Raw genomic sequence first — 17,491 nt, forward strand, 5'->3', positions numbered from 1 at the left:
TAATGATGTTGGACCACCTTTAGCTTTGATGTTTCGGCAATGTCTGGATTTATTTCTTATTTCCATATAGTCTAAACATAGTCTAATAGTGTCATCAAACACCTTCCTGACCCAACCGTGTGTAACCAACCATCCTGTCCATACAAGCCCAGACGCCCGTATGTGCATGCAGACATACCGGCGAGGGCTGAAGCAGTCCTGTGGCCCTATACCTTCACATACACACATACTGTTGCTCTGTTGTTTTTGTTCATGCTGCGCAAACAGCCAGCCAGTCAGACAGACAGAGTTAAAATAAAACAGTCCGCCGTGATTATGTCCCGCCGGCCCCAAACCTAAGTGTTTCACTCTGTTATGAAGAGGTAGAGCATGCACTGAATTAAGTCCTAAAAGTCCCCTTGTGGCTAATTATCTGGGTAACGGGAACATCATTTTACATAATACGTGCTGGCTAGCACAGCTTAATATGTCTGCTTGTGCTCCACTACTCAAAGCCCATAGGCACGTTCTCCTCACAATGCCTATTCTCTGAAGAGAAGGTGTGTGTTTGTGTGTGTGTGTGTGTGTGTGTGTGTGTGTGTGTGTGTGTGTGTGTGTGTGTGTGTGTGTGTGTGTGTGTGTGTGTGTGTGTGTGTGTGTGTGTGTGTGTGTGTGGATGTGTGTGTGTGTGTGTGTGTGTGTGTGTGTGTGTGTGTGTGTGTGTGTGTGTGTGTGTGTGTGAGTGTGGCTATGGGTGTGTGTAGTGAGTATAGCATTATGTAATCGTGTAGAGGAAGGTGGGAAAGAAGCTTAGCGCTAGCATTTACAGTGATTAGCCTGAAACGCTCCATCTAGATGTATCAAAATTCTGCTAATCCCTAGTTTGAATTAAGCCTTAAGAGCGGCAAGTGCAGATATGCAGGACATCTTGGCTGTGTCAGTAATGAGGCCTTTAATGTTAGTAGTAATTTTTCAGACCTTTAAGTAAGAAAAGCTCATTCATGCATTATAAAATGAACTTTAAACAAACGATCAATCAAGTCAATCTAAACTATGAATAATTTCATATACAGCACTATGAATAGGGATGTTGAAAAAGTTGAAAAAGTGTAGTTGAAACAAATTAAAAATCAAGCGTTAACCTTGCGTACACCAGACTATTCCACTAACAGACCTGGCAGAAAAATATACTCTGAAAGAATTACAAATGAGATGTTATTTTTATGAGACATATATGCAATACAAATTCATGAATGATCAAAGAACAGATTCCGAATTAGTTAGAATGCTGTTTCATCCCCTCTTGTGGAATTCCTCAAATTGACTGACTAGCACCAAAGTCTGTAGGTTTGCTTAATTGTAACTACACAGTAACTCCAACATACGTAGAGCTAAACAAGGACCTTGTTAGCTACTGGAACCCATTATGGTGGGTTTTCTTTTTAGACATTTTTAGGTTTTTAAATCCTTCTGGAAACCTACAGCCCTTGGTGACGTGGAGTTACAGCTGTGTGTGACCCAAGACGTCTCCCTGCCCCCCAAACACCCCCACCACACACCCCCAGCCTGCTCCCTGTATCTCTACTCTCCCTAAATGCAACTTACTTTAAGCATGCATCAACAACATCTGCAATAAAAAAAATTAACCCATTTCTCAGCCAATTTTCTCCTCTTGTCCAACATACATCCAGACTGCACGCATCCTACATGTTATAAGACTAACCAGAACAGATTATATTTGTCACCGGGGCTACATGAGAGAGGTGACAGTTTTCAGCTAACTGTCCTTCTCAAGTGTGCCTTGTTACCAGTAGTAGTGTGTGCATCTGGTTGTACTGTGTGAAAATTCAAAATCAATGCCTTGTTCTTTCGTACCTTGGGAGTTTTGTTTCATAGTGTTTACACACCCGCCAAACTATTTTGACTTTTTTTTTCCTTTGCCGTTATAATTTTGGAATTGCTGATTCTTTGGGTTGAGTTAAAAAAAAATATCAAAGGAGAAAAATAGTTTCACTGAAAATACTGTTTGATAATAATGATTATCTGTTTGATAATGCTTAGAATTTTATTCTTATTCTTACTTTTGGATTTGGAACTATTTCAGCATCAATTCTATGTGTTTAATGTCATTATTCGATCAAATTTGGCTTATATTTGGCTTAAATTTGAATCAACAAACGTAATGTTACAAATACCTCTCCTCCTCACCATGAAGCACAAGAAAGCACATATGATTGTCGATGAAAAGGTTCCGGATCTAATGAATTGTCATGTTTTTAATCTACACTGATGAGCAATTGAATTAGTAATAATTATGAATGTTTGCCAAAAAAAAATAATGAAAAGAAAAACGTATTAATCTGAACTGCATGACGAAGAAGTTGCAGTTTAGGGTTTGTCAGATTGTCAGTGTTAGAGTTGTGTTCTTTTGCGTAGATGGGCATGTATATGCTCATTGTCGTCTGTATATCCCATCCCTTCCTTACAGCCAAAAGCTCTAATGCCGCCCGACCGCTTCGTACTGCCTTTACATGGACATGGCCACTGACTTACTCAATCACGCCCATCATTCTCATCTCCTATTTAGTATGTTCATAGACTCCCCCTCCCAAATCCAACCACCCAACACCCCCCCCCCCTCCACCCCCCTCTCCACCCCCCCTGTCACTGTGCCCCACCCCCACCCCTACCCCACTTCCTCCTTTCCTACCTCTAGTTATGGATAACTATGTACAGTCATTCATTCATTCAACCCTAAAGAGAAGATGACTTTAAGCAAAAATCTATCAGAACAAATTATTAGAGTGTAGATATTTATCGAAAGATATATCAAACCAGAAACTCAAATATGTACAGTTTTGTATTCAAACTGGGTTATATATATTGAAGAAGAAAAAAAACAAAACTGAATAATTATGGTGAATTTTATTTTTCATGGTCTGTGGTGTGAATGTATGTGTTGTTGCCACCCTGGTCGCTCATGTCTAGAGATACCTATATATATATATATATATTATAAATTATGAGAAATATACTGGCTAAAATATTTTACTTTCTATGAGAAAAAGAACTGTCCAAGAACATTCTTACAGAACTTTCTTTTGTAAACTTTTTTTCTTCATGCCAAAATCATGCGGGCAAATTTGATGATGTAAGTGACAACACTCCGACGAATGCCTTCCAGTATAATGTATGGGAAAAATACAGCTGTTGTTTTGTCATAACCTTAATTATGAATGCCTTTTGTGTTCAACTGAGTATTCCATCGTCCTTCTTGTGGAGTATGATTTTTGTTTGTATTTATTTATTTTAAAAATATATATTTTTTTTGGAATGTGATTTTGTTATCCTCCCATTTTGGTTATTTTGAGTTTGGATTTTTGGCCTGCTAAAGTATCTGCACAGTTGTGATTTTATTGGCATGTCTGCTAGTTCGTACCGCAGTGTGTCTGACATTTGAAAATGACAGCCTGAATGTAAATGTTAAAAATCCATTTTTTATTTAACAATCAACTTGTGATTCATTTAACTTCAGCAAATCATTCCTCTGAATCTGGCCCATAAAAGACTCTCAGTCACAACTGTGGCCGATCAGCTGTCATAGATATAGTCTGTCTCAGTCAGCAATTTTAATGTTTTCTTAAGGCATTCAAAAGGCAAGAGGCTTCCTAAAGACACCATTTTTGTATGAAGGATACAGTATAACATGTGAGATTATGTCTATTTTCTCTTGATAAACGTAGTGCTAATACAGACTACACAGAAACACACACAGAGAGCGAACTCATTAGCCATTATTAATTTTCTAAATTAAATATAAAAATTGCAGCAGGTTGTTACAGATTAGCGAGACATTAATATAGTTCAAAGAGAGTATTGTATAAAGGTTGACTGAAGATTAGGACAACGATACTAATAGGGAACGTTTTGATGGTGTATTGTAGAACGTAGACGTGCAACCAAGGTCTAAGATTAGGATGAAGCTTGTCAACTTTTGACAGCTTTGCATCTTCTAAACATAAATGATGAAGGAATGTCTTTAACAGCATCCTTCATTCACAACATTATGAGGCAGCTGTCATAGCATCATTACAATGTTCTTCTAACATGAGTAGAGGGAGAGGAAGTAATTAATAGCAAGAGAAATGAAAGACAACATGAGAGAGGTTAGATTTTATTGAAATCAGTGAAGGCTGTATTGCAGTCACTGTGTCTTACATTCTCATCAAATACAGATGAGATTTACTTATCACAGACATGTTAGTTATGGAGTTATGGAGCTTCTGTAATACCGCCTACACCTCACACATTGTGCTGGCATGGAGTGTGCAGGCATCTATTGTCTTTTCTAGTCTACATTGGCAGCCACACCTGGAAAACCTCCTGGAGCCTTTTGATGTCTCAAGTTGTTTTGTTTTGGCTTTGCTTTTTTAATTTTTAGAAGGTTTGCACATCTTGGTCTTGTGATTTTTTTCGTCATTATTGGCAAGCGTACTGTGTTATTTCTTGGCCATGATGTTTTGCTCTTGTGTGTGCGTGTGCGTGTGCGTGTGCGTTTGTGTGTGTGTCCGTGTGGGTGTGTCAATGCTAACTGTGCAATCTCTTCTGTCTTCTTTACCTCCCTTCCCTTCCCTTCCCCGTAGGAGAATTCATACTTGTTGAGGATCCCCTAGTGTACCCTCCTTTAGCCACTCGTACACCCTTCATCCCCCCCTTCCCAACCCTCCGCCCCCCTCCCACCATTACTGAGACCACCAAAGAGTCCCTGTCCATGGCAACTGAGGCGGGGGTACCTTGCTTGTCGGACGGAGGCAGCGATGATTGTGATGATGGCTTGGTGATATCTGGGTTTGGCTCGGGGGAAGCGTTCGACTCTAGACTGCCCCCTACCGATGATGAAGATTTTTACACCACCTTCTCCCCGGTAACAGATAAGACCTTTTCCACGTCGGCCTTTGAGGGTGGCTACAAGTGGGAAGCCAAGGACTTTAGACCTAACAAAGTCTTCGAATCTGGTAGGACTACTGCTACTACTACTACTACTACTGCTACTACCATGCTCGCCGCTGCCGCGACGCTCGGTCCCAAGCTGAGCCGCGGCGGTGGCGTGGGCGTGGGTGCGGGCGCCCCTCCTCCCGACCCGAGCTCGAAACGACCCAAGCTGCCCGCGAGCAAAAAGAATAACCGAGAGCTTAAGCCCCATCAGCCAGACATAGTCCTGCTTCCGTTGCCCACGTCCTATGAGGTAGACCGTACCAAGCTGCGGAGTTCGCTAATAACCTCCCCAATGTTCCGTAATGTACCCACAGCCATCCCCACGGAGCCGGGCGTGAGGAGGGTTCCGGGGGCCTCCGAGGTGGTCCGCGAATCTAGCAGCACCACTGGGATGGTCGTCGGGATCGTGGCCGCTGCCGCACTATGCATCCTTATTCTGCTGTACGCCATGTACAAGTACAGGAACAGGGACGAGGGATCTTACCAAGTGGACGAGACCAGGAACTACATAACTAACTCGGCTCAGTCCAACGGAGCCGTCATGAAGGACAAGCAGTCGAGTTCGAAGAGCAGCAAAAAGAAACAGACAGACAAGGACAAGGAGTATTATGTGTGAATGTTGGCTTAATGTTGCACGCGATGATGACATAGAAAGAGAGAAAGAAAAAGAGACAGACAGAGAGAGAGAGAGAGAGCGCAAAAAGACATTTTAAAACAAAAAATTATCCTATCGGGAGTTTGCAATGAATGAGGAGACAGGAGAGGAGTTTCTACCTGAGATGAGATGTGCTGAGATGTTGAACATTGACATGTACTGTAATATAAAGCACACTTACTATCGTAAGCATACCAAGATGGTACCTAGAAACATTAGTGACCTTATTCCTTATAATGGTCAGAGACGTTATCAGTGTAGAATACTTCACGGCTACATCATAATCCTAAGTGACTTTTAGAGGTATGTGATCCATGGCGTAAAAATCTTGTTTTTGTAATCCTGTACAAAAAAAGGAGAAAATAATTTTGGCCATTTCAAGCATGTAAGCAACACATAGTGCTGGCAGTTTGGCAAGTGTGGGATTGAAAAAAATGAGAGTAACATGGACTCCTGCCAACAAAAAAAATCTACTGAAACTTTGTATTGTTTATACATTATGTGATGTCTGATATTATTTTTATTTTGCTCTCTGCAAAGATTAAGAGAAAATGTATTCAATGAAATCAATTTAAGAAAAATGCGCTATGGACAGACAACACAGAGATTAGTGAAACAGTGTCATCCAAAGGAGATTGTGAGATTTCATTGTATGAGGACTGTTGACTGTGGCCGTGTTGGTGGAGAGAGAGGGGGCAGATCGTCTCTCTCTCTCGTGTGTGTCTCAGTAAGCCTCTGATTGTACTGCATGTCATCTTTAAAGCTACAGTATAGTGTGTTCAACCTCGCCTTGAACAGAACCATCAGACCAACCCGTGAAGATGACTTTTATCACACACCCTCAATGTGACAACGAGGAGAGAAAAAAAAGAACGAAACAAAGAAAAGAAAACGTCCCTGGAAAATATATTTTTATTTGCTACCAGTGCTGGTCCTTTTTTCAGTCATGTGTGTTGGTCCATTTTATCTTGTTCTCTTTTCTATGAAGCTGTATGGTGAAGGACTGGTCCACTATTATAACACTGTTGAGGATGTCTATACAAAATAAATCCAATGTGAAAAGTGTGAATTCTATCTTTGTCAAAGTCAACTGCATCAAAAAAAAGAAAAAGATGAACAAATTTGTTTACATATTTTAATAAATTCTAGCAGTTGTACCTTGTAGGTAGATGTTGTACATAGTAAAACCTATGTTGTTTTTCTTCTCAGTAGTTCAGCTGGAAGATCAGATCTTTGAGCTTTGAGTGTGTGTACACTTTGACAACAGTCTTGAACTTTTACAAAGGCTTGAGGAAATCGAGGAGACAAGCTCATATTTCCTGAGCAACACTGAGAAGAATGCTAGGTTAGGCAGCAAGCCTTTCTTGCAGGTGTGTCTCTATGTGGACACCTAAGTGTACCGTAAATTTCACAGCAGACATCACAACATGACACCTGTCCTAATGGCGTGAGGCAAATCTTTGTTTTTATCAGTTACTTTGATCCAGTGAGGAGCATACAGTACATACACAGGCAGACAACTGTGGATGCAAAGTGTTTTATACACCTTGTTCTCTGCCGGATCCAGGCGTTTTATTATTACCTCAACTTCAGAACTAAACAACCTCCAAGTTCCTGCAGACACATATTTCATGGCAGTTACGCCAGTCATACACCTTTTATTTGCTTATAAACCTAGCTAATTACTGTTATATATGTACAGCCATCACTTTGCCATTTGACGTTTTGATATCCATTTCTTTTGTTACGATTTGTTCTTTTGATATCATTGACTTTATTTCACATCATATTTGTTTACATATTTTTGGGTTCATTAAAAAAAAAAACATTTTAAAATAAAGCATTTCACAAAAGCCGTTAACATGTCTGTCACAATGTCTCAGTAACAGTCTGTGTCTATTTCATTGCTCTTTTGTTTGTTAAAGCCGTTATGTTTATGTGTCTTCCTTTGTTTTGTCAGGGGCAGTTTTCACTCCTAACTTTTACTGTATATGTCTGTCAATGTAAAGCTGCTGTTTACAGTTTAGAGAGAGTTAGACTGTAGCCAGGCAGCAAAGCCGAAAGGGGAGGACAAAGTGGTCAGTTGTTCCGGGCCCAGGGAGAGAGGGGGCCAAGAATTGGGTCCTCATTACATTGTATTGATTGAGAGAGGGGCCCTTTCAGATGATTTTGTCCCAGGCCCGGCCAAAGCTGTCAGCGGCCCTGACTGCAGATGTAGAATGTTTAAAAGAAAGAAGAGAGCTGATTTTTTTTGTTTGTTTTATGTTTGTTTTTGAGAACACCTTGCACAGTATAGACTTTGACTGGTGTCAAAAGATATGGCGGTTACCCCCCAACAGCTGGTTACCCCGATGTAAGAACCATAGTGATTGATCACAACTAATTAAAAGTGATATTGACATTTACTTCCGACCAATCAAAACCTGTGGCTTTTGACATCTGGGTAACCAGTTTTTTTGGATAAACCAGCTTTTTTGATACACCAGCGGTGGAGGTAGGTAGTCACACACTGAGGCCTACTGTGCAGTACACAGACACGCGGCACAGCGTCATTAGCGATGTTACTGATTTTTTGGCACAGTGCGGGCAGCGCTGACCAAAATTCAGAAGTGTTTCTTACCCATTGCCCAGGAGCAGAGTAATGAAGTTCTGGGGTGTGTTTCTCAACAGTGTTGCTGCTAACTAAATTACCAACTTGCTGAAATGAACCTGGACCCCGTTTCTCAAAAGCTTTGTTGCTAACCAGTTAGCAACTTACTTGGTTCCCTATGAGAATTTGCATTGCAACCATGTAAGTTGCTAACTTAGTTAGCAACAACGTTTTTGAGAAACAAACCCCTGCACAGTTGCTAATTGGTTAGTAACAACACTTTCGAGAAACAGTCTAGAGTTCTGAATGAATCTGGGAATAAAGTATTCCAGGTATGCGTATGCATTCAGTCTGTGGACATGTGTAGGTTCTGCCAAGTAGATCAAACATACTGTGACTTCATAATGAGATAAGCAGGGGTGAGTTTCTCAAAAGAGAAGTTGTTAGCCTGTTAGCAACTTTGGTAGTTGCCAATGGGAAAATGCATTGAAAACAGCAAAGTAGCTAATGTAGTTAGCAACTTTGGTTTTGAGAAATTCACCCCAGGTAAGCTTATATTCTGCCCAGTGAATTTCAACAGTGTTAATTCAAAACGTGTGTGTCCAATTTAAAACCTCTCTGGATGATGACCCTACAGTACTAAATGTTGAATTAGCTCTGCAAATTTTACTGTGTAATTTTAAAAAGGAGTGGGCCTACATGCTCCCTGACAGTCTTACCTCGAGAGTTCATCTCATTCCCATGTGCTTCTGAGTATGCAAGGAGAGTCTTGCAGAGCAGAGAGGCACATGCTAGTTTTCTTCTACTTCAAGGAAACGGACAGGCAGACAGCAATGGGAGTTTTTGGCCTTACTCAAGTTTGAGGGTGTCAGACCCTCCCTCCTTCTAATGATGACTGTTATTTTTGTATAATTCAGAATCTAGAGTATTTAGAGAAAAAATAAAATAAAAAGATTATTGATGTATAGATATTTATGAATTGTCATGCACTATATAGATCACATTCTACGCTTTACTTCCCTCAATGATTTTTGTCTTTGTGGGGTGTATGCTACCGTTGCTTCAGCAGTTTTTCGTTGTTTTTTTTTCTTTTTGCATTTTCTCATGAAACGGTTTGGCTGAAACAAACATGTAACATTCTCTGAGTGGTGAATATTGACAATCATGGCATTATATCTTGGAAAAACTTTTTTTTATTTTCACTGCTGTCATAATTCTGTATTGTTGTTACATTCATTGTAATGAGTTTTTCCCGGCTGAAATATTAACTATGTTGAAATTGAAATTGCAGCTTTTCGTGGGCTTTACAGCGAAAATATAACCTTGTCAAGTGAATGTCAAATGTTATACAAGGCAAGTATTAAATGCATGCACGTGCCATATGCTTTATGCAGTGCTTTTACATGGAAACAAATCAGAATGAAATATAATAAATATCTTTATCATTTCCTTGGATCAGTCGGTCAGTTACCAACTTTTGACTTTTGGGATGAAAAGGAAAGTTCAAAAAACAAAAAACAAGCTCCACATTGCTGTTGTGTTACGTGGTAGATATAGAATAAGGAGTCTGCAAAGTCGAATTTAAAGGGGTATGCCACTATTTTGTGGCTTAATACAATTAAAATCATTGGCCAGGGTTTATAAAGGTGGTAAAGTGTCTTATTTTTCATGTAAACCGTTGTCTTGCTTTAAGACAAGTTAAAGGAGGGAGCATGTCGCTAAGCTAGTGAAAGTCAATGCATCCATGTAGTATGCTACATGCTATACGGATGCATTGACTTTCACTAGCTTAGCGTCATACTCCCTATTTTCACTTGTCTTAAAGCAAGACAACGCTTAACATGAAAAATAAGACACTTTACCACCTTTATAAACCCTGGCCAACGATTTTAATTGTATTAAGCCACAAAATAGTGGCATACCCCTTTAACTTTCTTACTTAAGCTGGGCTTACACTGTGCAACTTTTGCCCAATCGCAGGTCAATCGTGAGTCTCGCATCGTGCAGTGTACATGGGGTAACAACAAGCGATTTCGCCTCACGATCGTGCAATCGCAGGGTCGCAAGAAAATCAAAACGGTTTGAAATTCTGGTCGTGGCTCGTGCGTAAATCGCACAGTTAAAGCAGTGCTACGACCCGATTTGACACTTCACATGCACAAATTAATAGGGCCGTGCGATTCGCTGTTGAGCGCGACCTCATCTCCACCTCAGGTGCGCATGTTCCCTCCTCTGCAGACCGGGGAAACATGCCTGTCGCGTTGTACGGTGGAAGCATTTCGCTCGCATCCGACTGTCGGCTCGTGTAGTGTGAGGACGTGAGTCGTGAGCTGTGAACTTTTAAACAGTGAAATTCCATCGTGCAGTGTGAGCAGAAGCTTAAGACCCACGAGTGAAAATATCGCACAGTGTATGCCCGGCTTTAGTCTTACTCTTGGTCTAACGGCCCATGCACACAGTCCTGACAGCATTGTGGAACAGTTTCGGATCTGACATTTAGCCTTTTTCACATGCCAGACAGCTTTGATTCAATGTATTTGAAGCAGGGAATGTAGCACTCAGTGGCATAGACATACACAAACATTGTTTTCTATGGAAACCGGAGGTCATTTTTCCTGTGTTGGTTCAAAAACAGAACTTGTCTAATGTCCCTGTGAAAAAGGCTAACTGGTGGCATACTTAATGTGGTAAATGAGCATTTTAGCAGGTGGATTCAACAATGGAGCAGCTCCAACGAAAAACAGAGATCGTAGTCAACAGCCAACATTTGCAGTCATTGGTACTGTTGTATGGGTTCAATGGAATCGAATGTTGGTATGAGCAGTAGGCCTACTATGCACTTTGTCGAAACCAGTGTGCAGTGACCCTAAAGCTAATGATACATGTACACAGGGCAAAGTTGGCGGGTAACATCATAATTGCCTATTCATTTTCTGATAGAATGATTGTAATCCAGTTCTCTGGATTAAAAAATGCTATGTGATAAACAATCTGCACAACAACTTATAGTATCATTGTCCAGAAACATTGCTATAAAAAAGTTGCCCTGTGTATCATCTCCTTGTGTTGAATTAGTACTGTGTAATATCCTGTGTGGGGTGGGTAGAGAATGTTTTTGCCCCGCAGGTGTAGCCATGGGTCCTGACACTGTACAGCCAATTGAGAGGTGCCCTCATGGCCGCACCACTCAGCAATTCTGTTACCCCCTTTGGAGGTCAATCGGGACTCATGCTACGTAGACGACTTCACTTTTGACATCCTCTTTTTTTTGGTTCTCCGGAGGTTTTTTATCCATTTATTTATTTATTTATTTATTTAACTTTTCATTGTCCTTTGGAAGTCATGCATCATAAGCTGTTTACTGGACCATAGGCTGTTAACATGTAACATTTTAGACCTCATACTTCTTCACTCTCATTCATTACAAAGTCAGCCCATTCAGTTTAATTTTTTCTCATCTTCTTTTCAAAGTTTAAATGTATAGGAACCAGGGCTTGACATTAACTTTTTTACTTGCCTGCCACTGTGGCTAGTGGTTTTCCCGAGTCACTAGCCATCCAGCTTTTCTACAAGCCACAAGTTTGAAATTATTATCTCTTTATCATGACACTGCACATCTAACCTTAGAAGATGAGGTGCTACACAAGAAGATGAGTGCATAGCTTTCTACATGAAAATAAATCAAACAAATAGAAACTGAGTAACTGAGCTTTTTCTTGAACTTAAATACACAATAACAATTGATACACCAGGGGCAAAGTGCAGAATATAGGCTTTTCTAATACAGTGTGTCGTGCCACAGAATAAGCTACCTGACAAATTGGCTAGTGACACTGAAATTGTTACCAGCCACAGCCAAGTTTTACCAGCATTTGGCCTGTTGGCAGGTGCCAGTGTCAAGCCCTGATAGGAACGAATGATGCAGAGACACGCAAGGCCGGGCGGCCCTAAGAGTCGGTGTTTAGTATGCCGAAGCGGACACCATACCCAATTCAGCAGGCGTGTGCGAGCAGCATTTTCATCTGAGAGCGGTGTGTGAAGTGTACGATTTCCAAATGAACATCATATTATATGGGTGGCTGGCTTATTGAACTGTATTGACCAAGAAAGGCCTTTTCTCTGAGCAGCGAGAGAGTTAATTAAAATTCAAAAAAGGGGCTAAAATTCAATAGTCCCTCAGCATGTCCAGATGAGCTGAACTGATTAGAAAGGAGCATTATTTCTGATCTTTTTCCCTCCTCACTCAAGTCGGCCTGTATCAAGAAACTAAATAGAAGAAAGGCGGGGGTGGGGGGTGCAACCAAAATCAATCTGCTACAACATTGTGCCCTCACTGAAGGTAGATTGCTGAGAATTTTTTTTACAAGATTTCTATTCAGCGTTGGTGTAGTATTTTTGTGAATGCACCACTGAACATTGTTCTCTCTACCTGGTTGGGCTCTACAGTAGGCTTATAAGCTTAGCCTGTTTTTGTGCACTCAGCCCAAGGAGTCTATAGGTCAGTTTTGTTATGTGTGTGTGTGTGTGTGTGTGTGTGTGTGTGTGTGTGTGTGTGTGTGTGTGTGTGTGTGTGTGTGTGTGTGTGTGTGTGTGTGTGTGTTTGTGTCTGTGTGTGTGTGCATGCGCGCTTGTGTATGTGCATGCGCGCTTGTGTATGTGTGTGTGTGCGTGTGCGCAGGCACCTCTATGTATTCTGTTCATGTATTCGTGTGTAACAATCTGGCATTTCTGTCTGACTGTTCATGTGTGTGTGCATGCGTTTGTCTCTTTCTGTTCCTGCATTTGTGTTCTTGTGTGTATGTGTGAGTGTGAGTATGTGCATACGTACGCACGTGTGTGAACTGCCCACGAGAATCATCCACCTGAGCCTACAGTGTGTGAAAACCCAACCCAATATTGAATGGCTGTCACGTTTTCACAACAACAACAGTACAAGCATCACTTTCTGACCGGTCAATATTTAACTCTATAACTCGTGGTGCAAAAAAACCACCAGTAATACATTCTCTGTCAATACTTTTCAGAAAAAAAGGTGATACTGTCAGATAAAGATGCCGAATGTGTAGAACGCTAAGGAGTGTGTTATAATGTGAAATTGATCTAATTAAAACGTCTCACTGACACACAGTCTATTATTAATGTAGTCATGCATAACATTCCCATTTTAAGTATTTATGAGACACGCAGTGGTGAGTCTGGTCAGTGGTCACGCCTTGTTCTATTTACAGGAAGTGTGTTGAAACATGGAATGGGAAATGTGTCATCTGTTCCACTGTCTCCCTTTAAAACATGCAGAGTATCATTTAGGTTCACATCAAACACAGTAAAAAACAAACAAACAAACAAAACAAAAAACCCTATACTGCAATTTCTGAATGAATGAAATTATGATGAACTCAGGGTGGGGACTGGGAATACATACGCATCAACTTCAATAAACAAACTACCCAATAACCATAAAATAAATAAACTCACTGCATGCCCAAGACAGGTATGGTTCAACAAAAATAAATAAATAAAAATAAAATAAAATAAAACTTTGCCACAGTAATCAGTGTGTACTGTTGTGAATATTTCAGACTGTCTGGTGGTACAAACGCATCTCTATAAATCAGTAAATCAGATATAATAGACCATATCAAACATTTTATTATTGCTGTAACATACTACAGCAACTCATGGAATGCCGTGATGAATGTGTTTCAGCAAATAGGCCCCCCAGCATCAGTCTTCAGCATCTTGTGGGAATATGTGTGACTGTGTGCGGGTGCAAGAGCATCTATTTTATTTGTCTAATAGGCATCATTAAGGAGCATTTCAGAGCCGTTTCCACTGAAACATTACCGTAAACTCTCTACCTCACCACAGAACCCAGCACCATAGCACATCAGACAAAGATAGTATGTATGTGTCAAAGCCAGTGTGTGTGTGTGTGTTTGCGTGAGTGTGTTTCAAAGCCAGTGTGTGTGTGTGTGTGTCTGTACCTGCCTGCCGGAGTCTGTGTGTGTGTGTGTGTGCGCGCGTGTGTGTGTGTGTGTGTGTCTGCCTGCCTGCCTGCATCCGTGTGTGTGTGTGTGTGGCTAAAGTGGCCTAATTGTTTCCATGAGGTGAGAATGAGCTGAATGTCAAGACCACTACACTTACGTATAAGCCCGCTAGGGTTTTATAGTTTTCATAAAGACTCTTATTGAACCCATTACATTTCATGGTTGTGTGGCTTTACTCCCAGGCTCTGTGTGTGTGCGTGCGTGCGTGCACTTGCGCGCGACTACACTTCACTTGAGACTACATTAGATGTGGTCTGAATCAGCTTTTGCTGATCTTTTATGACCAGGGGGTGGTGGTAGAGAGCAACGTTAGTGAGCCGTGAACTTGCATGCAGACTCTGACGAGGTCCTGTTTTAAATTGCATTGGCTGCCAATCCCAATCCCGGATTCAGAAATCCCTGCCAGATTTTACTTTTACAGGTGAGTTCACTGAGGTGCTGATTTACCAGCCTCGAGGTCTCACTTTGACCCACTTAAGCCGGGCATACACTGTGCGATATTTTCAGTCGTGGGTCTTAAGCTTCTGCTCACACTGCACGATGGAATTTAACTGTTTAAAAGTTCACAGCTCACGACTCATGTCCTCACACTACACGAGCCGACAGTCGGATGCGAGCGAAATCTTTCACCGTACGACGCGACAGGCATGTTTACCCGGTCTGCAGAGGAGGGAACATGCGCACCTGAGGTGGACATGAGGTCGCGCTCAACAGCGAATCGCACGGCCCTATTAATTTGTGCATGTGAAGTGTCAAATCGGGTCGTAGCACTGCTTTAACTGTGCGATTTACGCACGAGCCACGACCAGAATTTCAAACCGTTTTGATTTTCTTGCGACCCTGCGATTGCATGATCGTGAGGCGAAATCGCTTGTCGTTATCCCATGTACACTGCACGATGCGAGACTCACGATTGACCTGCGATTGAGCAAGAAATCGGCCCGACTTTCAAAAAGTCGTGCGAGTGCCAAATCGGGGCAAAATCGGGGCAAAAGTCGCACAGTGTAAGCCCAGCTGGTTCACAAGTACCGGTACATGTTTCAGGGTCATTTCAAATCAGAGAAGATGCTGCACTTCAAGTTGGTGAAATATAAGCCTACTATGTTCCCCTTGACCTTACAATGACAACTCTACTGCACACTTACACAGTATTTTCACAAATCAGAAATTGTTAATGGCTGATTTACAAATTAAAGTGCAATGCTTCCTCAGCACCTTGTTGCTCTTGGCACCTGGCTTGAGCGAAGTGGAATGTGCATGTAGTCTCTTCTCTCTTCATCTCTTTTAACCAACCCTACAAGTCTACAAAGGGTTAAGAAGGGCTGAACGCTTACACATCTTTTTTTTCAGATGAGGCTATCTCACATGACAACAGCAGCACGACAGAACGTTTTAATTAAACAATGGGATTTTTGTGCCTTCATTTAACAGTGAAGAGTATTACAAAAAAACAATAGGGAGAGTCAAGGTAGAACTTAGAAATTACTCAGGCAGGATTCAAACCTGGGTCCACGTACGTGGGCTTCCACCCCGCGTGCTTTACGATGTCTAAGATGCATAAGTGTTGAGTGGTTGCTTTCATCACTTATGGATCACTACTCCCTTTGCTGTGTGTGTGTGTGTGTGTCTGTGTCCGTGCGTGCGTGCGTGCGTGCGTTTGTGCATGCTGTGTGTGTGTGTGTGTGAGTGAGCGTGTGCATGCGTGTGTGTGTGTCCTTGCACAATAATGCTCCCTGGCATACAGCGTGGACCACGTTCACACGCCACTCCTTCACTTTTGGCACACGGTGCACTCATATACATTGCAAGTTTTGTGCCAGACCCTTGGCTATAGTATACGCACAGTACTTTTCCATACATCTCATCTCCATCCCGATTGGCCTGCACATCACGTCCTTCGCTCCTTCTTCCTGTTTTTCCCTCCTCTTTTGATCATCTTTTTCTTTTTTGCATATATGCAGACGAAGCTTTTCTCTGTCTCGGCAATCGAAGCTCGCAATTTGGAATCTTGAACTCCTGGAGTAAATATTTGTGTGTGTGTGTGTGTGTGTGTGTGTGTGTGTGTGTGTGTGTGTGTGTGTGTGTGTGTGTGTGTGTGTGTGTGTGTGTGTGTGTGTGTGTGTGTGTGTGTGTGTGTGTGTGTGTGTGTGTGTGTGTGTGTGTGTGTGTGTGTGTGTGTGTGTGTGTGTGTGTGTGCTTGACTGCTGTTGTAAAAATTTCATGTGAGCAGCAGGCCTCATGATGGGGCAGCCAGGAAGAAAACTTCTCTTTCTCAGATCATCCAAAATTCACAATTCACATTCCAGCGAGGCGCCTGTCACTCTGGTAAGTACATAAACATGCATTTACTCACACAAAAACAACAGAATAACACACACTCTTACACACACACACACACACACACACACACACACACACACACACACACACACACACACACACACACACACACACACACACACACACACACACACAATAACACACACATACACTTACACTCACACACACACGCACACACACATCCAATAACACACACATACACACACACACATACAGTACACGCACGCACACACACAATACACACACGCATGTGTGGAAGACCACTCAATTTCAGCATCTGTCTGTAGCATGGAATTTCCTTTTAATCTAGAATCAATCCAGAATGTTTTCAGCAGATGTGTTTTATTCAAATGAAAATTAGTCATATTTTCAACTGCATTTTCAGCCTTTTTAAAAGAGTCATGAGAGACCAATGGCTATTTTAATGGCTGATATAGTATCGTCATCACATATATTGACAAACAAATGTTTCAGAACGTTGACACACACACACACACACACACACAAACACATAATACGCATGTATAAGTCAAAGGAAAATGAAAGTAATAAAAAAATGAATGGAAAAAAATCCTTCCCAAATTTTTGGACAGTGAATGGTGAGATAAATTTTACTGGAAAAAATACTTTTGAAGAAAGAGTAGCGTACAATAGAGTAGAGTAGAGAAACTCTGAGGAGGAATTAAGGTGTCAAGTAGCTTGCATTAATACACATAATGCCCACATGGACATTTCAAGACACATGTATACAGGTAATAGTCAGAGAGGGAGAATATAAAGACTACAGAACAATAAAATAAAAAATAAAAAAGCCAATTGTGCAAAAACATATTCTGTGAGTTGGGGTAGACAAATGTGTGGGTAGACAAATATGCTGCAGTACAA

The 17,491-nt window shown here is 41.4% G+C and overlaps 1 protein-coding gene across 1 annotated transcript in view; it reads left to right on the forward strand.

Moving 5' to 3' along the window:
• The window catches only part of nrxn3a (neurexin 3a), a 479,628-nt gene extending 472,151 nt beyond the window's left edge, over window positions 1-7,477 (forward strand). The window contains exon 26 of the mRNA XM_063184079.1: window positions 4,623-7,477. Within this exon, the coding sequence (XP_063040149.1) occupies window positions 4,623-5,590 (968 nt within the window). The 3' untranslated portion in view covers window positions 5,591-7,477. The remainder of the gene's footprint in view (window positions 1-4,622) is intronic.
• Window positions 7,478-17,491: the final 10,014 nt, after the last annotated feature.

Source organism: Engraulis encrasicolus, chromosome 19 (genome assembly GCF_034702125.1).
Source record: "Engraulis encrasicolus isolate BLACKSEA-1 chromosome 19, IST_EnEncr_1.0, whole genome shotgun sequence".
Lineage (NCBI taxonomy): Eukaryota > Metazoa > Chordata > Actinopteri > Clupeiformes > Engraulidae > Engraulis > Engraulis encrasicolus.